This window comes from Apodemus sylvaticus, chromosome 12 (genome assembly GCF_947179515.1).
Source record: "Apodemus sylvaticus chromosome 12, mApoSyl1.1, whole genome shotgun sequence".
Classification (NCBI taxonomy): Eukaryota; Metazoa; Chordata; class Mammalia; order Rodentia; family Muridae; genus Apodemus; species Apodemus sylvaticus.
The window spans coordinates 34,605,697-34,628,108 of record NC_067483.1 but is presented as its reverse complement, the minus strand read 5'-3'; the positions used below and the strand labels follow the sequence as shown (position 1 = coordinate 34,628,108).

The 22,412-nt window shown below is 40.7% G+C and overlaps 1 protein-coding gene across 8 annotated transcripts in view; it reads left to right on the top strand.

The window, feature by feature from the left end:
- Positions 1-22,412, top strand: part of Zranb3 (zinc finger RANBP2-type containing 3) — a 144,825-nt gene that overhangs the window by 25,029 nt on the left and 97,384 nt on the right. For 3 of the 8 annotated variants that reach the window (XM_052200483.1, XM_052200484.1, XM_052200486.1), the window contains exon 3: positions 16,873-16,891. The exons of 1 other annotated variant lie outside the window; for it this stretch is intronic. In XM_052200483.1, coding sequence (XP_052056443.1) covers positions 16,873-16,891 — 19 coding nt within the window. Of the gene's footprint in view, positions 1-10,533; positions 10,626-12,422; positions 12,471-12,868; positions 12,961-12,985; positions 13,351-16,872; positions 16,892-22,412 lie in introns of those variants that run through there. 4 more of the 8 variants (XM_052200489.1, XM_052200485.1, XM_052200487.1 and 1 more) reach the window with 4 other exon arrangements.

Below are 22,412 nucleotides of genomic sequence, written 5' to 3'. Positions count from 1 at the left end.
TAGGAAGGGAACTTTCATGAGATCATTTTAGGCAAAAGGAATATAACATGTAGAGAGATTTGTTAAAGGGGACTATGAGTGTTATTCTAAAAGGTTTTTCTCTGTTATTTTTATAATAGCTTTTTTCACACTTATTTATATATTTACTTACTGTGTGTGTGTGTGTGTGTGTGTGTGCGCGCGCGCGCGTGCACCCCATACAGGGTTTCGCTATGTTCCGTAAGCCACACTTCAATGTCCTATGTAGCCCAACTGGTCTTGAACTTGATTCCAATTGCCTCAGCCTCCTAAGTGCTGAGATTGCCATTACTGTACATTTTAAAGATGTAAATCAGGCACAAGATTCATTTATTAGCATGTAGTCTGTTAAGTTCATAGTCCCACTGGATGTGCTAAGGCACAGAGGTAAGCTGATTTCGTTATGCTTACCAGCAGTAATGCTGGAAGCTGCATCCATTTGCTTACAGAGCAGGAGCTTAAAGAATTCATCATAGGTCATGGGGCAGAGAGCTGGGACTGAGAAAAGCACAAAACGAGGCTGGAGGCTTGCTCCCAAGGAGCTAGAGCAAAGCAGCTGGAGGCCGGAAAAGCAGAGCAAGGGCCAGAGAAGATTTCAGGTTATTTTTATAGTGGCAAAGCTTAATGTGTGTGAATGCTAATAAATGTAAGAAGAAACTTCTGGAGTACTGAGTTAAACTGTGCCTGAGGGAATACTACAAAGGAGAGAAGGAGATGAGTGTGGTGTGTATGCAGGGCTAAGGCTGGCATTGCCAATCTAACTGACCAGCTTATCTCTAGGTCAGCTGTTTGAACTGCTTTTCTTGTGCATAATTTAGGTAATCATTGATACAGAACAATCCTCTCTCATTACAGTTTTCCTTTTCACAATTTCAGTTGCAACAATTGTGGTATAAAATTATCAAATGGAAATTTTAGAATGGAAATTTCATAGGTATTAAATTATATAACATTCTGAAGTAATACAGGGAAATCTTAAATCTTGTAACATGCAACCCTAAACCATCTAGGATGTGAATGATCTTTTTTTTCCTACTGTATACACTTCCCACCTGCTAGCCACCCGACAGCCATATTGGCTGTTAGATCCATTATCACAGAACTGTAGTGCTTGTGTTGAGAGAATGTTTGGAGAACACATTCATGTAGCTTTCTCTCTCTCAGACTGTTCTAATTGCTCCATTTTTCTATTGGTTGTTAATGTGTTAATATGCTTCACATGTAAGTTAAACTTTATTGTAGTGTTCATGTATAGGAGAAAAATTGTTTATCTAGTATTTGATATTGTTTGAGGTTTCTTGCATCCACTGGGGTTCTGGGAATATGTTCTTGAAGATAAAGGGGAGCCTACGCGATTTGTAGAAGCGTCATTCTAGCTGAACATGCCCTTGAAATTCATCTGGGAGCCCTCACAACTGAGGAGGGTTGGTGTCTGTGCGTTTTCATGGACAAAGCCATGGCTACCTAGTATACAGCGGTAAGCTGTGCTCTGGTGAAGTGTTCGCATGGAAGGAGGTAGTGAAACCTGCCTGGCAAGGCATCAGCCTGCCGCCGGGAAAAGGAAGCAGAAGACAAGCAACCACAGAAGGGTTGCCCCGAGACACAGCCACAGCTCGCGTCCAAGGAAAATGAAGTCCTGACACCCAAATAAATAGTAAGGGTGTTACACCGAAAGAATAGGCATGTGTTCCAAGTACTGTATTTGCAGCCGTTTTTCAAATAACAGGATTGTAGAATTCCAAAGTTTACATACTGCCAGGGACTGTTTAATCGAAGAGAAAATGGATGCCTGTAGTTATTACTTGATTCCCAAACATATCTTTTGATACAACTGCAAGTTCTTTTCATTAAAAAAAAACATTTTATTATTTTGTTTTTGTCCCTGTATACATAGTTGTATATGTCTATACATGTCTGAGTTAGGGTTTCTACTACTGTGAATAGACCATGGCCACGGTAGCTCTTATGAAGGGAAGCATTTAATGGGGTCTGGCTTACGGTTCGGCGGAGGTTTAGTCCACTGTCATCATGGTGGGAAGCATGGCGGCATGCTCCGTCTGGATCAGCAGGCCCCAGGAAGAGCGAGTGACACTGGGCCTGGCTTGAGCGTCGGAAACCTCAAAGCCCACCTGCAGTGAGAATTCTGCAGTTTGGGTTTCTTTAAAGACACAGAAATATTATAAGAGATTGTTTTCATTTCAATGCCAGGTGTAGGATGTGGGGCTGCCTTGGTCAGTTCACGGCAGCTATGATTTGCCTCGTGCTCTAGCAGAGGCATAGTTTTGCCAGCTGCAGACGATGTGGCATTTGGAATCTCGGGAGCTTTTCAGAGGGCATAAGTGCTAGACCTCCCATAGACCTCGGTGTTCACTCACAGGGTTAGTAGCTGTGGTCAAAGAAGAAACAAAAGGAAAGAAATTAGATTCAGGGTCCTCTCTCTCTCTTTGTCTCTCTCTCCTCTATCCTCCTTTCTCTTCTATCTAGTGATAAGGGGTGAAACCTAGAGGATAAAGGGTGGGAAAAAGAAGAACCAACAAAGTATCTAAGACCAGCTACCCCCACCCACAGTGACACACTTCCTCCAAGGCCACCCGTCCTAGTGCCACTGCCTATAGGGCTATGGTGGCCTCTTTCATTCGGTACATAGTCATACTCCTATGCACATGTGCGAGCAGAGAGCAGCAGTTGACTCAGGGCGTCTTCCTCCATGGCTCTCCTTCAGACTTTCTGAGCCAGGGTCTCTCACTGAACGTGAAGCTCAGCAGTTTGGCTAGCCTGCTGAGATCCACTGAGCCTCTGGCTCCACCTCCTTCATGTTGAGATGATAGGCATCACACTCAGGTCTTCGTGCTTGTGGGGCAAGCGCTTTACCCACTAGCCATCCCCACCCTAAACTACATGCTCTGAACTCACAGTTCTCTGTTCTTTCACCCACACCCCATTGCCTCTCGTTTTTAGTAACGTTCTAAAACTGTTTTCGCAGACCCTTTGCTTATATATTTAGGGATGCTGTCATGCCTGACGCACATCTAAAACATTTTTACTTATAATGCTTAGTCGTTTCTTTTTCATGTCCTGGATTTCAGATTCTTCACCAGGTTCCTCTTAGTCTTCAGCATTTAATAGCTGTTTCTCTTCAGATATCTAAGTTGGATGGTCAACTGCGTTTGTAAAATATCTCTTGCATAACATTCTCAACTCCAAACTGGTATTTCATGTTATTTATTACTTTTGATGCAATAGGATACATATTTTCATATTCTCTTTCCTTACTACCATCTTAATTATCTCTGTCTAAAATTATAATTATAACAGCCTAATGAACCTGAATTCAGTCCCCAGGACCAACATGGTAAAAAAGAGAGTCTACTCTATGAGGTTCTTCAGTGACTTCATGTGTGCTATGGTATAACTGGCTCCTGCTCTCATATGTGTGTATCATAAACACACAATAATAAAAATAGTTTTTAAAGTTATAGCAGAGACTCCTTAAATTTACATTTTCTTCATGTAGAAATTTCTTTTTGGGATGAGATCATCTGAACTGTGACTTTTATTTCATTTATTCGAGGGAGGGCACACATGTGGCAAGGTGTGTGGGGATTAGAGAACTTGTAGACACTTCTCTTCCTCTACTGTGTGGATCCAAGAAATCAAACTTAGGCCATTGGGCTTGGCGACAAACACCTTTACCCACTGAGCCATTGTGCTGGTTGGGTTTTTGTTTGGCAATTTGACACAAGCTGGGAAGAGGGAACCTCAATTGAGAAAATGTTTCCATCAATTGCTCTGTATGCAAGTCTGTGAGCATTTTATTGATTAATAATCAATGTGGGAGAGCCCAGTCCACAGTGGGTGTCAGTGTCCCTCAGCAGCTGGTCCTGAGTTGTATAAGGCAGTTGAATAAGCCATGAGGAACAAGCCAGTGAGCCTGGGCTTCAGTTCTTGATTCCAAGTTCTTTCAGTGACTTCCCGTAGGTCTGAACTAGAGCCAGGAACTGATGAAATAAACCCTTTCCTCCCCAAATTTATTTTGGCCATAGTGTTTTTCACAGAAGAAAAAGCAAACTAGAACAGCCATCTTGATACCCCTAAGAATGTTTAGATGAAAGCCTTTTAAAGACCTAATTTTCAGGTCTAGAAACAGTTTATTCTCATTGTGTGGCTCTGGCTGTCCTGGAACTCATTTTGTAGACCAGGCTGGCCTCGAACTCAGAGATCCACCTACCTCTGCCTCTCAAGTGCTGGAACTAAAGAAATGTACCACTGCATGCAGCTGCTTGCGTCTTCTATATACACAACATTTAAAATATAGAAGCTCGCAATTTTGTAGATGAATAAACTGGGAACTTTCCCCTCTAATACCAGAATACTTGATTATCTCCCAGTTAAATCTTGTTCTCTAATTCCCCCCCCCCCCCCCCCCCCCGAAAACTAGGAGGAACAGTAGCAAAAGCTAGCTATAAAAAGTAAAGTGAGTTCTCTGGAGTTTTTAGATATTGCTTTAAAATTATTTATACGCAGGTAATCAAATAGAGGCAACCCAGTGAACATTCCTTTTTGGTTTTTGTTTTGTAGTTAGTTTTGTTTTGTTTTGTTTTTGAGACAAGATCTTTCTATACAGCCCTGTTTTTTCTAGAACTCACTATGTAGACTTGACTTGAACTCACAGAGATCCTCCTGCCTCTGCCTTCCGAGTGCTGATATTAAAGGCATGTACCATCTCACCTGGCCTAACAGTGAACATTCTTAAACCTGTCTTCATCCTCAGCAACTTTGCAACCCAACTGAAGCTGTTCCAAAGCATGTCTCAGACTACCTCTGCCTGTCTGTCTGTCTGTCTGTCTGTCTAACTATCTATCCATCCCAATTTAACCTAGAGTGCTTTGATTCTTGTAATATTTCAATTAGTTTCCTCTGGTGAGAGACTTGTTAAGACTGGTTGAGTGTTGATTAGACAAAAGGCAATGAAAGGAAGCAGTTAAGGGAAGAGAATTTCAATATAAAGGCTAGTTAACAATAGGTAGGTAAATTTACTATGGCTGACTATATATATTATGACTATATATATTATTTTTATGAATTGTAGCTGTAGATTATCTATACAGCCTTTTGCAGTCTTCGGGAACAAGGTGTGTGTGTGTGTGTGTTTTAGTACTGCCAATTGAATCCAGTCTCCTGCCCCCACCCCAACATGCTTAGCAACCACTCTACCACTAAACTCTATCCTGAACTGTAGGAAGAAATCCTTAAAGCAACCATTACGGATTTCACTTATAGGAAGGAAAAGCTTGGATCTTCATTGTGTTTCTTTTTGGCACAACAGTGATAGCGCAATGAATGGAAAACTTGAAGACAGACAGACACTCACACACACACACATACACATGATAAATAGGGAGGTAGTTAATAGGCCATAGATATAAGATAGATGATTGATGAATGATGGGATTGATACATAGATATGAAATGATAGATGATGGAGGTATATATGTGATAGATATGTAAATGTCTGTTTCTGAAATAAGTAAGGCAACACTTATTTAACTTTATGTCACATTGAATTTTCTATGTAATATTCACATGCCATTCCTGTTGAATTGGTTTGGTTGTTTGGTTTTTCTTTCTACACAGGGTTTCTCTGTGTAGTTGTTCTAGAACTTGCTCTGTAGACCAGGCTGGCCTCAGACTCACAGAGATCCACCTGTCTCTGCCTCCCAAGTGCGGAAACTAAGGATGCATGCTGCTGCCACCACAGGTTCATTAAAACCAGTGCCAGTCCATCCTCTTCCTTTAGAGTTCAGACATGGTTTCGTTGGAATTTAATCTCTTCCAGGATAGGAATGTTCACTGAATTTTCAGTTTATCTAGAGGACCTGCTAAATGATGTATATGTTTAAAAAAAGTTTTAATCCTGCTAAGTCTTTTGAATTATGCACTGATATGTAGGGTTTTTGATTGACAGATCTAGATGCAGTGAATTTAAGATTTCTAAACCAAAAAGTAACAGAAGCTATATTGGAATAGTTTTTCTTTTTACTTTTTTTTTTTGTCTGACTTTTTCTTTTTTTACATACATTCATGTTTTGCCTACATGTATATTCATGTGAGGGTGTCAGTTTCCTGGGAACTGGACTTATAGAGAAGAGAGTTGTGAGCTGCCCTGTGGGTGCTGGGAATCGAACCTGGTTTCTCTGGAAGAGCATCCAGGGCTCTTAAATGCCGAGCGGTCTCTCCAGTCCCTGTTTGAATAGTTTCATGACTTAAAACTAATTCCTCATTCCCCAGTACCAAGGGACCTACTATTTCTCAGTGTAGGTACAGTGTTTCCCATTTTAAGGTTATAACTGTAGATTATAACATGCTTATAACATGCATTGGTGTTCTTTCTGCCTGTGTGTCTGTGTGATGGTGCCATATTCTCTGGAAATGGAGTCACAGACAGTCGTGAGCTCCCATATGAGTGCTGGGAATTAAATTCAGGTCCTCTGTTCGAGCAGCCAGTGCTCTTAACTACTGAGCCATCTCTCCAGCCCTAGACATATTTTATTTTACTCATAAATGGTTTATTACCACAATGAAACTGACTCATGAACTTATTGCCAACTCTTTCTTGTAGCTATGCTGTTTATTACTTACTTGTCTGTGAAGGTCTATGTTCTGCCAATCATTGTTATTTATATATAGTGTAGCATATAAGTAATATGTGTAAGTTATGGAGGAAGGGTGAAGTGCCTTGAAGAACTCTCTCTCTGGATGAGAATGTCAGCCTCCATGAGTATTTTCAGTCCTCCTCTGAATTATGACATGTAACAAACTTGTTCTGGTGTCTAACGTGGCACCTGATGGCTTCTGTTACTCCAGAGTATGACCACAGGGCTAAATTTTTCATTTCATTTACTTTGGACTTTAAATTAGTCATGAGTAAGTAGTAACTACTTATATCTTATATTACATTAATTATATCATAAGATCATTTTACAAAAATACAATACTCAATTGAATATATTTCTGAAACTGGCTGGCCTGAAACTCTATGAAGACCAGACTGGCCTCAATCTCACAGAGATCCAACTTGGCTTCGTCTCCTGAGTATTAGGATTAAAGACACTCACCATGATACTTAGCTCTAATTTAATTAATTGATTAATTTATTTGTGTATGTATATGTTTGGGCATGCGCATATTCCACATGCACTTGGGAGGCTAGAAGAAGGCACACACACATACATACACCATATACATGTGGAGGTCCGACAACAACTCAAGAGTCCTGGGGATTACACACACAACATCAGGCTTGGCCAGAAGTATCTTTGGCAGAAAGTGCTTTTTCCCTCTGATCCATTTTGCAGACCGTAAAAATATCTTTTCTGTGGCAAACAGGCTGTATTTATTAGTTGGATAGAAATAGTTGGGTTTTTTTTTTCTATTGAACATTTTAGCCATGTTTACATGTTAATAGCCCTTGGAACAAGAACAAAACTTTCAACATTTTCTTCAGTAATATATCATTTGTCTTGTAACAAGCAACTTAGACAGGAACTCAATTATTTTTAATACAATGTACAAAATAATTATGAACTTGATCTTCACTTTAGTAATTGGAATGTTGATAGAATGTCGCCCGGATGCAGCACATTCTTCTCTGACTCAGCGTCAGTCAACCTTGGCTGCCCATTTGAAACAGCAGGGCAACTTTCAAAAACCCATCAATTTTGAAAAGTTCTTCATTAACAACTGCTTAAAATTCTGGCCTCAGCATAAATATTTTCTAATATGAATGTAAAAAATATATAGGTTTGATGTTCTATATCGTCAGGAGTCAGTAGATAACACCTGTAACTAATGGATGGTGTGCATGTTTTTGAGGGTTATCGCTACTGACTTCAGTGTGGAAGTGGGAATAGCAGTGAGGATGGTGAGGATGGAAGATGTGTATCGTCTCTGTGGTATCTTTTTAGGGCATAGAGAGGAGTGGTTGGATATTTCAGTGAGGGTTCAATATCTGTCTCTAACGCCTCCATTAAAAAAATGTTTTATGTGTGTATGTATGTTGCCTGCATGAATGTATGTGTGCTGTATGTGTACAGTACCTCTTAAGGCCAGAAAAGGGCACTGGATCCCTTAGAGCTAGAGCTACAAATGGTTGTGAGCTGTCATGTGAGGGCTGATAACCAAACCCAGGCCTTGTACAAAGAGCATTAAATAACTCTTACCTACTGAGCCTTCCCTTCAACTCTGTAAAACTTTTTTGAAAATAAAAAGATACAGTTATTGTCCTAGGGCTTCTATTGCTGAGAAGAGACACCATGACCAAGGAAACCCTTATAAGGCACAACATTTAATTGGGGCTGGCTTCTAGGTTCTAAGGTTCAGTCCATTGTCATCATGGTGCGAAGAATGGTGACATCTGGGCAAGTATGGTGATGTAGATATTGAGAGTTCTACATCTTGTTCCAAAGGCAAACAGAAGACTGGCTTCCAGGCAGTTAGGAAGAGGGTCTCAACGCCCACACTGACCTCCAATGAGGCCACACCTACTCCAACAAGACCAGACCTCCTAATAGTGCCACTTCCTTAGCCAAGCATATTTAAACCACCACAGTTATTAATGGGGTAAGATGTGTCACACATCTGTAACAACTAAATAACAGGGCCAGTGATAAAGCACTGATAACAGGGTTCAGCTGATAAAGCACTTACCACCAAGTGCAAGGCACCGGACTTCAATCCCCGGGATCCACATGCTGGAAGAGATCCAACACTTGCAAGCTATCCTCTGAGCTCTACTCAGATGACATACATGCATATAAACAAATAGACAAAAAAACCAAATAAATACATGTAATATTTTTAAACAATTCCATTTTTTTTAGTTTTATTTATTATTATATGTAAGTACACTTTAGTTATCTTCAGACATACCAGATCTCATTACAGATGGTTGTGAGCCACCGTGTGGCTGTTGGGATTTGAACTCAAGACCTTCGGAAGAACAGTCAGTGTTCTTAACTGTTGAGCCATATATGTGTGTGTGTGTATGTGTATATATATATATATTTTTTTTTTTAGACAGTCTCTCTATGTACCTTTGGCTGTCCTGGAGCTCACCATGTTGACCAGGCTGGCTTCAAACTCACAGAGATCTGCCAGCTTCTGTCTCCCAAGTACTGGGGTTATAAAGGGGTACATCACAATGCCCAGCAACTTTTTTTTTTAAAGAAAACTAAACATGAACAACAAAAATATATGTTTAAATTACATTGATCAGTAGACATATTTTCCCTGTGTTATGGTTCTTTGTAGAAACATAATCAATACATACACATTCAAGTAGTTACGTAGAAAAATATTTTATTTAGTTCTGGAGGCTGCAAAGTTCTGTGAGCTAATGCCAGCTGACTTCAGACCTGGGAAGGCTGGTATTGAAACTCAGTTCAAGGCCAGAGACCTAAAAACCAGCATAGCCATGTTAAATCATGAAAGACAAGCGTCTCATCAGAATCCCCCCTTTTTATTTTTTTCTCTTCTTCCCAGAGATTAGATCCTGTCCACTCGCATTGCTCAAGGTAGATTTTGTTACTCCTCCGCTGATACAAATACTGAGGTCTTATAGATTTTGTTACTCCTCTGCTGATACAAATACTGAGGTCTTATAAAATACCCTCACAGATAGAGGGAGAAAATAGTGTTTACCGGCTCGCTGTATTGGCTTCTCTACACTTAGTCAAATTGACACATAAAATTCTCATAATTTCTTCTTAAATTCTATAATAATTGGATATTCTCTAAAAACAAAATGTTCTGAGATTAATATGTGGTTATTTTATGAGAAAAGTAATTCCAAACTTTACAATATCCATTTAGAAAGCAAAGTCTCTTTCTGATCTTTATCCTTTTGGGGGCTGTGGGAGGACAGAGTCTCGCTGTGTAGCCTTGGCCTGCATAGAACTCACTCTGGAGGTCATGCTGACCTTAAACCCAAGGAGATCCACGTGTTTCTGCCTCCCAGGGGCTGGGATTAAAGGCATGTATCTCCACATTTGATGGTTTTCTTTTGAGGCAAGTTCTCCAGTAGATCTCACTTGAATTTCTTGCATTCCTCAAGAGTTGCTGTCCTCAAGGCTCCTCCTCTGGTGTGCTGGAGTTAGAAGCTGATGGCTCCAAGCCTAGCTGACCCTGATTTAAGTTTTAACTCACATTTGCCATGTGAGCACAAGGCACCCCCACTATTCATAAGTGAATAGCTCTGGGGAGTTTTTACAAAGGGAACACTTGAATGTAATCAGCTTTTGGATGCAGGAATATATTTCCCTAAACCCAAGAAATCCAGCGTGAGATCTCCTCACACACTGTTATCTCCTTTCCCAACTACAAAATTAGATTGCTTTTCATTTCAGAATGTTTTATGAGCAAAATCACATTGTGTTACATTGTTTGGCTTCTCCTAAAAATTGTACCACTTGACTGGTGATTTCTTGGACTTTACCCTGTCCCATTGTATAACTACAGATGAGTGTTGATTCTCCGTGCTCTACCAGATTCTGTTTGAAGAAGGACCTCAATTTACTCAGCCCACTCCCTCCAGCGTTGCTGAGCCTAAGGTAGTTTTTTGTTGTTGTTTTGGTTTGGTTTTGGTGGATAGCACCACCAGGGAAATTACTGGTGCCATTGTTTGGGTTTTAAGTTTAAGAGCTATTTCTAAGACAAACACAGACATTAAGTAATGCTGAAAGGGGCAGGAGAGATGGCTCAGTGGTTAAGACTGTACTGCTCCCCCAGAGAGCCTGGGTTCTGTTTCCATTGTCCATTTTGAGTGTCTCATAACTGCCTGTAACTTCAGCCCCAAAGGGTCAGATGTGCTCTCTTGGCCTCTGCAGACACCTGCACGCATGTTCACCAACCCACACTCAGTCACATATTTATATATGTAATTTAAAAATCTTAAATAAGCTGGGAGTGGTAGTATACTCATTTAATCCATCTTCAAGTAAGTAAATAATGAAAGAAATAAGAACCAACCTCTCTATTTGTAAGCATCCCTTGTGTTGAGAGGACCTCACTCACTCCATTTTAGAACAGGCAGCCATATTAGGCCTTAAGCTTCAATTTCCCAAAGAAGCAGACAAGTTTTGAAAAAAACCACAATGGGCCGTTAATCAGCAAAGGCCCTGACTTGCAGCTGAGAGAGATAGCCAGCTCAAGGACTGAGACAGTTCCTGGAATTTCTCTATGGCTTGACCAAAAATGGTAATACTAATATAGCAACCAATTAAAAATGTACTACTGTAACTGCTGCTTACCTAGCCAGTCATTAAAAATGACCTAACCATCCCTCTAATTTCCCCCTGCTGTGCCTAAAGGGAGCCTGCAAGCCCATCTGGTGACTGCAGTTTTCTATGAAAGGCCTACTACTGCATGATGGTCGTTTCTGAAGAATAAACACTCTTGGCTTTTGCATACTGATTCTGTGGTCTTCCTTCAGCAACTCTTGGACCCTTACAGTGTGACTCTCAGGATTTCCTACCTATATGTCTTTGACTTTCTGAAAGCTAGTATTTTTGGCATTTTAACATATTCTTGTTACTTTTAAAAATATTTTTTGCTGTTACAATATAGATAATGTAAAATTGACTCTCTTTGTGTTAGGTACATTTCTCACTTCTATGATAAAATACCCAGCAGAAGAACTTAATGATGGGAGGGATTGTTTTGGTTCAATTTGAGGGCAATGTCAGGGAAGGGAAGACATGGTGACAGACATGGTGACAGGACCGTGAAGCTGGTCATATTGTGTCCAAAGTCAGAAAGTGACCCTGTGGTGCTCTGAAGGGCTCCTGATTCTAAGGACACTGTCTGCCTCATTCTTGCTGTAGTCCATGAAAGTCAAGTTACTTTGTCCATATTAATGAAGTAGGTTGTTTTCATTTACTTATAATTTGCATAGGCTTGATCAAGCAAATCTGAGTTACTTTTGATTTCAAATTGTTTTTACATTTTTGGGGTAAGTAGGGGCATGCTCATCAAGGGATAACTTGATTGAGTTAGTTCTCTTCTCCCAGCCTGTGGGCCCTGGACCTCTATCCCAGGTTGTCGGGCTTGGTAGCAAGTACCTTTAACCAGAGATAGTCACTGGCCTAGTAGTTTTTACACACACACACACACACACACACACACACACATCACTCCATAATATTATAAATAAGAGTAAATAATTATGTAAAAGCTAATGTAAACTGTTGATGTGGAGATTTTTTTTCTCAAAGAATTATCTGTTTTGTGTGTGCAAGTGCTTTGCTAGCGTATGCATATGTATACCTCATGTTTATCTGGTGCCTGCAGAGGTCAGAAGAGGGTGTGGATCCCCTAAAACTGAAGTTGTAGGTGATTGTGGGCTACCATATGCGTTCTTGCAGAGGACCCTCTGAGCCATCTCTCCAGCCCCTCAGGTGGGTTTTTGTGCATATTGTCTAAACAGGAGAGAAACACTGTTTTCCTCCAGCTGCCTAGTGGATACAAGGCTAGTTCCTGTTTTGTTCTTTATTGGTAAAAACTACATGGCAATTCTGTACTAATGGAGTCAGACTAATGAAGCACAATATTTTCATGGTATTACCAAGCATTACAGTCTAGTTTAATATCTTTTAAGCTAATAAATTGGAAAGGCAATTCTTTTAAAAAATTCATTAAGTTTTTAGAACACAGAGAAGATTTATTTGCATCATCCTGTGTCTACATTATTTACTTAGAAACTGTCAGAAACTTTTTATCTTTCCTGTACATGACTGACATTAGTGGCAGAAAGCTCCAAATGAACAAAACCACTAAAGTCTACTTGTTTTTCAAGGTCTTAGCTGGGAGCCATTACTGTTGCTTCAGCTCTTTGCCTTCTTGAGGATTGTGTGGTTGTGCCTGCCATGTCCTACTGAGGCTCCTGAGGTGGGTGAGGACTTGTCAGAACAAGTAGATTAAAAGGAGGAGATGATGAGCCTTGTGTTCTAGTTTTATTTCTGTCGTGATAACGTACACTGACCAAAAGCAACTTAGTGAAGAGAATGTTTGCTTGTCTGTTTATTGATACAATTCCAAGTTACCAGCCAACATTTGGAGACTAGTTTTGAATGCTTAGTCATCAAAGAATGGCACTACTTGAGAAAAAAATAGGTGCGGCCTTGTAGGAGAAAATGCGTCATTGGGGGCAGCGTTGAGATTTCAAAAGGCCCAGTGCCTCTCTTCCTACTGCCTGCGGAGCCTGATGTGGAACTCTGAGCCACCTGTTTAGCACTCCACCGGCCTGCCACCATGGTGACGGACTAAATCTCTGCATCTGTAAGTAAGCCCCAGTTGAATACTTTATTTTATAAGAACGGCTGCGGTCTTGGTATCTCTTCGCAGTAGTAGGACACTGTCAGTTGAGCCACTTTAGGCGGCAGTTCAGCACTTAGCACTCAGTGGTCCTCGGGGCTCTGATGAGTGAGCTACAGGACAGGTTGCATGGCAGGAACTGTTCCCTCCACTTCAAGCCTGAGCATGAAGTACTTCCCTGCTGGAGGCAGGGCGGGATCTGAGCCACATCAGACCGGCCAGGCAGACTGGTCAATCTGAGGATGGAAAGGCCTCCGGGGAGGTGTGTTTTTATGTAGACTTAGGTGAGTCTTGTGAAAGAAATAAAGACCAATCGGGGAGACTGCCAAAACTGTTAGGGCTCCTCCTTTGTCTCCTCAGTCCATCCTCTATCCGATTGATTTTGCAGCCAGACAAGTGAGTGGAAGGAACATTGCGGTCATTCCCAGCCATCTGCGCCTTTCCCTTTTGATGATGTGTAAGTGTGTGCACTGGGTACACTTCTTACAGAAGCCAAAGAGGGTGTCAGATCCACTGGAGCTAGGATTGCAAGTGGTTGTGGAAGGGCCTGGCGTGACGGCTGGAAGCAAGCCCCCGCCTCGCCTCTGCAGGAGCAGTGCGCACTCTTGTGCTTGAATTGTTATTGTTTTTCTCATTGTGTAGCTCTGGCTAGCCTGCTACTCCCGGCCTCTGCCTCCTGGGTACTAGGATTTACAGGTACATTTTATCAGGGCTTCTCAGTTTGTTCTTGCTGCTGCCACTAAAATCACTGCTGTGATGTTCTTGGGCTGCTGCAGGCTTTGGTCACTGTTGGGGGGTGTGGGGAGCTCTTACCCTTGTCAGTAACATTTCAGTTTTCATCAGTCATCTTCCCCAATGTTGACTCCTTTCCATTATTCAGGATTCCTAATGTTCTGTTCGTATTGCTTTTTAGTTTTTAAAAAATTTTCCTTATTGCCTCCTGTAGTGTTGTGCCCTAAACCCCTGGGCTCAAGAGACCTTCCTGGTTAAGTATCTTCTACCCTATTTTAAATCTTTTCTCTGAACCTAAATTCCTTTCTAACTATAGCTTTCCAACTACTGCTGTAGGTTCCTTTCCCACTGTCTGCTGGCTCCTTAGCCACTTCTGAATGATTCATACCAGGTTTCTGTTAATGGGAGTGACAGCCTTTCTCTCTCCTTCCGAGCAGCGTCCTTGAGGTTTTTGACCTTGCAGACACATTGTCTGTGGTAAATGACTTTGAACCAAGATCTTTGTTCTCCTTCTTTAATGATTCTTTTTTCTTTTCTTCTGAGTTTCTAATGAGTATGTTTCCTAAGATTCCAGCTAAGAACCTGGCTCCTTCTCTCCCCCTGGTTTGATAAACTCCACTTGAGAAAGCCATCAATTTCCGCCTCCCTGTTGCCTGCACACACAGTGGCTTTCTCATTTCTTCCATTGTCTTGAACTGACTCACCTGTCCCAGTTCACATTTCTATCTGCCTGTCAGATGTCACAGTCATAAAGTTAGTAAGAAGTAAAGGAAACTTACAAGGCCCAGGAAGTAAATAAAATCCAGAAGTTACTTAGAGGATCCACAGTGCTCCTTCCCACAAGTTTAGAGAGGAAGTAATAATACCAGGGGAGAGAAGACCCTTAGCCAGCACAAATGCCCCCAATACAGAAAATTACCACATGCAGCTTTCTTGCAGATGTTAATCACTTCTGGTCAGAGTTTGGAGGGCAAACACTAGATCTCCAGATTCTTATATCTTAGGACAAAGAATCACACCAGGGACACATGGTAGGGTAGGTGTCACAGATATTCATGAGAATGGGAGTGGACTGTTGAGTCAGGGAAAGGTGTATACTCAAAAGTACTGTGCAAAAGTACTGTGGTGTGGATGAACCTTTACAAGTCGTTTAAATAATACCTGCCTTCTGTGTTTGTATAGGTCTACCTTGTCTAGTGCATTCTCTGTTACTTGGAGTCTAGGTGGGGAAGGGTTTCCAGTCATTATTTCTGCTGGTTTCTTTCATATGTTAATATTCTAAAACAGAAAACATGTATGTAAGTGTGTGCGCCTGTGGAGGCAGGAAGAAGGTGTGGGATCCCTTGCCTGATGTGGGTGCTGTGGTCCAGCTTCAGTCCTCATGATAGAGCAGCAAGGCTCTTACATCAATCTTGATGCTGCTCTCTTCAGTCCCTACTCTTCTGCCACACTGATGGACTTGAATCACATCAGTGGAGAACTCAGTCTCCTTGGAAAGAAGAATGTCTGTCTCTGGGCTGAGAAATAGAAAGGAATTAACTACTCTTTGTACTACCTACAGCCGTGAATAGAACATGATCAGGGTTTTACAGTGTGCCGTTCTAAGTTGGGTCTGTGTCTATTCACTTTCCTGTCAGCATTTGTGGAAGACCACACACACACACACACACACACACACACACTCTTGGTGGGCGAAACTCCAGCAACTCCACGTATTCACATTATGTATATATACATCTATAGAGATACCCACATTTGATAGATGGAGCAAAGCTCCAACCAACGCTACATATATAATACATACTTCTGTATACATATACACATACATACATGTATACATACGCATGTTTGATGGATCAAGCAAAGCTCCAGTGAGCAAGCTCCAACAGTTTTATCTTTTCACCTACAGCTTATATATCTTAGCAAAATGTTACAAGCAGTACAAAAAACACAGCGTGGTTACAGTCTGTTTCTCTCTAACCGAATGATTACAGTGAGCATACATAGAAAAATATGTTTCTTGATGCCCTCACATGATCAAATGCTTTATCTGTTATGGACTTAAAAAAAAAAAACAAACGAATTATTCCCAAGAGCCCAAAAATTCATAATTAAGCAACTTGTTCCTGGGAATTGAACTTAGGACCTCTGGAATAGCAGTCAATGCTCTTAACCTCTGAGCCATCTCTGCAGCCCCAAGATCTTCATTAACTTGTTCTGTCTGTCTGTCTGCCTACCTATCTGTCTATCTGTTGGGGCGGGGGTCTCACTATTGTAGCGAGGGCTGGCCTACAGCTCACTATGTATAGACTAGGCTGGGTTGAACTCAGAGGTCCACTTGCCTCCTGAGTGTTAGAGTTGAAGGCGTGTGCTTCTTTTAATACTGTTCTTTTATTCCTGCGTTCTTCATATCTGTAGGAACAGCCAGGCTTACAGTTAAGGGCAGAGGTGGAAGCCATCTTCACAGGCTCATGTCTTTCTGCTTGGTCCTCAAGGGTCTGTCTTTGCAGCCTCCTCCGTGATGAGCCGCAGCTTGTCTGAAGCACTGGCACTCCCACACAGACATGTGTCGTTGGCAGCTGTGGAGTTGTTTGAAGTCATCCCTACCCAGGGTTTTCATTCACTTTCAGTAATCTTTCTGGCTTAATCCTTTAGCATTTGTGAAGTGTTTGTGGTGAGTTTCTTCATCAGAACTCTGAATATGCTTTGCTTTGATGATTATAAAATTAATTTGTTTTTTTTTATTTTTTCCAGGTGTATGGTAGCTGATGAAGTAAGTACCGTAGAGCCTTCTCTAAGCATATACACACCAGCTTTACTGTCTTCTCTCTTATAGATCGCCTGCCTCTGCTTTTTCATGTGAGCATAGACCTATTTAGTGTAGGAAAACAAAAATAAATTTACTGTGTAATATCCATTTCCTCTTAAATACTTCTGTGTACAGAACATATAAATGTGTTTGTGTGTATGTGTTTGTGTGTTTGTGTGTATGTGTGTGTGTGTGTGTGTGTGTGTGTATAAACTTTCAAAAACCCAAATAAACCAGTTTTGTTCACATGAACTACAAAAATTAACATTATCTTTGGTCTTCACAAGGAAGTCCATAGTATACTTTTGAACCCTGGGCTGGCTGTATTAGTAACTTTTCATTACTGTGACAAAGTGTTATGACAAGAGGCAACTAGAAGGAGATAAGAGTTATTGGGACTTACAGTTTCAAAGGGCTGGAGCCCATCATGCCCAGCAAGACATAGTAACAGGTAGTGAGGTTCAGTGGTAGGAGCAGAAAGCTAGTTGCCTGAGTACATTTCATCTGCACACAGGAAACATAACAGGAAGTGAGGCCAGGCTATAAAACCTCAAGGCTGGTCTTAGCAACGCTCCTTTCTAAACAGCACCACCAATTAATTGTTCAAAAGTATGAGGCTATGGGGACACTTTCTCACTCACACCACCACATAGGTTAGCCTTCTCTTTGGTGGCAGAGGTTTGAACCTTGTGTTGGTTTGTATATTGCTAGCCCAAGGAGTGGCACTGTTAGGAGGTATGGTCTTGTTGGAGTAGGTGTGTCACTGTGGGTGAGGTCTTTAAGACCCTCATCCTAGTTGTCTGGGAGTCAGTATTCTGCTAGCAGCCTTCAGATGAAGATGTAGAACTCTCAGCTCCTCCTGCATCAGGATGCTGCCATGCCTGGATGCTGTCATGCTCCCGTCTTGATGATGATGGACTGAGCCTCTGAACCTGGAAGCCAGCCCCAATAAGATGTTGTCCTTATAAGAGTTGCTTTGGTCTTGGTGTCTGTCCACAGCAGTAAAGCCCCAAGTAAAACAATCCTATCGAATTTCTCATTTGGGCACTTGCTTAACTACCAATTAACTTTTACAGTCTTTGGTGTTTTCAGTGAACATTATTCAGAATTTATTATGAACTCTTAACCTGTCGGTCTTTTCCTAATGTGAGTCATTTTGTTCTGATTTATAATTTCATAGCACTTTCTTTATGTTCTACCACTCACCAACGTCCCCAGCCCTGGAGTAATGAGTTTAAGGAAGTCATTTAATAATTCCACAACTTTTTAAAAAAAGAACACCTCCCTTTTAATTCATCATAATTATTCCTTTCTTTTCTGTAGCTTTTTGAAAATGAATCTTTGTGTTGTTGGTACATGTGTGATATCCATGAATGTACACAGGCATGGTCACATGTGTTTGGTGCATATGGACATATATGTCCATACATGTAGGCAGAGGTTGAAATCAGGTATGTACCTAGATTACCGTCAACTTCATTTGCAGACACAGGGTCTCTCTCTCTTTCTAGACTGAGAGCTCAGAGATTCAGCTACACCAGCTGTTCCGCTTACCTTGTGGGTTCCTAATTTGCCCTGAGAATGCTGGGATTCCAGGCCTGGTGGCCCAGTGTCGGCGCAGCTTGCATATGGTTTCTGTGGAGCTGAACTCCGATTCTCACGCTTGTACTGCAAGCACTTTAGCTTCAAGACATCTCAACTTCTTGAAGAGCAATTCTTTTCAATCTGTTTGGCTTTTACAGGATTTGTGATATTAAATCCTAACTAATAATACTAATTAACTAATAATAGTAATTAAGGAAAAAATTCCTCACCCTTGCACATAGGGTTTTTTATTAATCAAAGCGTATAGAGATGTCTATCTAAAATTATACCTTTGAGTCACTAATGCTCTCTGTAGTGGTGAGTAGAAATTCTATTTTTTAAATATAATATTAATATAATTAAAAGTTCTGAAGCAAGCCTGGTAGTGGTAGTGTACACCTTTAATTCCAACACTTGGGGGGCAGAGGCAGGTGGTCTCCAGGTTTGAGGCCCGCCCACTCTGTAAGTTCTAGGGCCACCAGAGTTGCACTCGTGTTAATTATATGGGCTCTGTACTCAACTTCTGCTCTCTTGCTCACACTAAAGGTGGCGTGGACGTTAAGGAAAGAACAGTTGCTTCTTGATGGGTGAAGAGTCTCTTGGTAATAAGACTCATCGGTAGCTGCAAGCCTTAGAGCAGTGTTAGGTATGTGTGGCTGAACCGTCTAGAAGGTTCTTGGGATGTTGAGGATTTAGCTGTCTGTGTGATCTTGCTGCATCACTCCACAGTTTTGTTCTCTCCTGTTAAGTGTTTTTTTGTTTTGTTTGGTTTGGTTTTGTTTGTTTGTTTTTTGTTTTTTGTTTTCGAGACAGGGTTTCTCTGTATAGCCCTGGCTGTCCTGGAACTTAATCTGTAGACCAGATTGGTCGCAAACTCAGAGGTCCTCCTGCCTCTGCCTTCCAAGTGCTGGGATTAAAGGCATGTTTAATCCAGCCTAGCTGTTCTTTTGAGAGCTCCCAGGAATAACCTGTTTATAAAGGCTTGATGTCTCCCATTTCTTGTCTTGCAAATGCTATCTGTTCATTTTCTGTCTCTACCATCATAAGGTATTCTCTCTGTGCGCCTGTGTCTTCTCCTACGAGTACACTAGTCATTTTGAATTAAGGACTCATCTAGGATGAAGTGGTCTTTACTAATTACTGTACAAATGTATTTCAAAGTCAGTTCAGATCCTGCAGTTCTAAAGGTTAGGTCTTCTTGACTGTATCTATTGAGTGGGAGGACCCAGTTCAACTTAAAACCCCTAGTCAAAAACTTTAGAACAGCCATTTAATATTTTTTATGACAATCATATTGTAATTTTTCCATATGATTTTTGTTTTTTTCAGTGCTCTACACTGAGTATATTGTAACTTTTTTTTTTTTTATTCCTGAGGGTTATGAGTAAGCTACTGACAGATGGTCTTCTTTGATCTCTGGCTGCTTTAGGCTCTATGTTTGTTTCTTATTCTTCAGTTCTGCTTTCTTCTCAGTCCTACATGAGTTATGCGGCAAAATACGGTGACTCTTATCTGTCACTGATCTTCATCCTGAACTCATTGATCATAAACAGTGTTAGAGTAGATAGAGAAAGAAGTCCTCTCTGCTAAGTATTCCTGTCACTGTTGGATATGTGTTTGAAGTATACATTTTATAGTGTGGTTTGGTTTGGTTTCTGATAGGGACTCACTGTGTAGCCCTGCCTGTCCTATAGCTCACTCTGTAACCTGGCTGGCCTTAAACTCACAGAGATCCCCCTCCCAAGTGCTGGGATTAAAGGCATGTGTCACGGCTACATCTTAGTTTAATTCATAATATATCATTAACTTAAAGCTTGACTTAGTTATCTTGCTTTTTCATTTTAGCATCGACTCCTAGCACTTATTCCTTTTTATCCCAATATTTTTATAACTTTTAAATTTTTACTAGTTTATGAATTTAATGTTTTTGTTTTAATTTCCTGAGATTAGGTTCTCGAGTATTGCAGGCTCGTCTCCCTCGCTCAGTCCCTCCTTCCCCTTTTCTCCCCTCCCGCACGTTTTTCCTTCCTTTTTTTCTTCTTTTGTTTTTTTGGAGACAGGGTCTCACCTTGTCTATCACACTGTCCTGGAACTCACTACGACTCCAGGAACGAATCCATATGCACTATTACTGATTTGTATTGTGACTCTAATTATTTGCAGTGGGTTTTATTTTGTCTCTTAACCCAACTTGAAATTTATTTTTTTAGAACAATTTTCTTAGCTAAGATTTTTTTGAAGTTCAGATGTGTTTATTACCTGTGTCCTATTCAAGTAGTTCTGTAAAAACCAGAGTCATTGTTTTTATTGACATGGGGTAATATTTTATAAATGAGTACTTTGGCTAGCTTGGAAGTAATTTCATAGTTAAAAAAGAGTTTAAAAGACATAATAACCTTATAATTTTGATATATCTTGTTTAGTTATCTAGCTTAAATTAGAATTAATTCAGTAATAATTGATAGACTATGCACTTTTGGGCCAATTTTGCACTTAGAGTCATTTAGATAGTTTTAAACTATTATTGATTCCTACTAAAGAAAAAAAGAAGAGAAAGAAGAAGTTATATAATAATCTATTAGGTAATGTTGGAGAAATAATGTGATATTCCTCCCAAAGAAAAACATCAGAAATCAAATAGATTCAAGATTCATGATGTCTCTGCATTATAGGAGAAATTGCCTATTACTGTGTCTAGCACAGATGCAGTTTTTCCTTTGCTGTGATAAAATACCCTGACAAAAACAATTTAGGGGAGAAAGGTGTTTCTCTCGGCCTACAATTCCAGATTACAGTACATCATAAAGGATGGCAGGAGCTGGAAGCACATAGTTACGTTGTACCCACAGTCAAGGGTGGAGAGAAATCAATACATATTTTCCTTTACTTGTGTGTGTTTTGTTATCACAAGGTTTAGGATCTCCACCCAGGCAATGGTGCCCTTCCCACTGTGGGATGCTTCTTGCCATGTCAGTGTCCAGCGAAGACGTTCCCCTTCAGACATGCTACAGACCAACCAGATCTAAACAGATTCCTAATTCGGACTCCTTCCAGGTTGTTCTAAGTTGTGTTAGGTTGACAGTTAAAATTAACCAGCATGGTAACCTATTCATACTCTCTCACAGACCAATAAAGAAAACAACTGTTTGGACCCCAAAACATACTTTGTTATGGAATAGTTTGAGGCCAAAATAAAATCTGTGGCAATTTAAAATTTAATTTAAGGAGTATTTAAAAGGCATTGATGATTTTCTCTTCCTTTTCTCTAGGTGTCCAGTTTTTGTTTGTTTTTCCTATGCAGCCTAAATCATTTAAATGACAAATAATATTGTGTGTACTATTTCATAACTTGTCTTAGAAGCTGCTTTTACAGCCTGATTTCTTTGACATTCTGGTTTCAGTTGCTAGCCTTTGGTTCTGGCTTCCTTTATACTCTAGCCTTTTATAATTATTCGTAGCCCACTCCTTCTAGTCGGTTATGGCAGCTTACAGCTGCTGAGGGTATCCTTAAGTAGCAGGCAGGTTTTCTAGTGCTTGCCTTTTTCATCTTTCTGGGTTTAAAAAACTACATATTTTTTTGAGAATTGTATGCAGGTATATACAATGTATTCTGAGCATGTCCACCTACTTCATGCCTCCATCAACACCTCCCAGATAACCTACCTGATGTGTTCCCTTTGAAACAGGAGGTAGCTCAGCTGGCCTCCAGTTGGCTGTGTAGACAGAGATGAGCCTTCTGAGTGCTGGATTGCCAGTATGCAGCACCTTACCCAGCTTATACCGTTGTGGGATGGAACCTGGGGCCTCTTGCTTGCTAGACAAGCATTCTATCCCTAAGCCACAAACCTAGTCTTCTTTCCCTCGAAACCATTTGAGCAAATCAACTTTGACTTACTTTCTT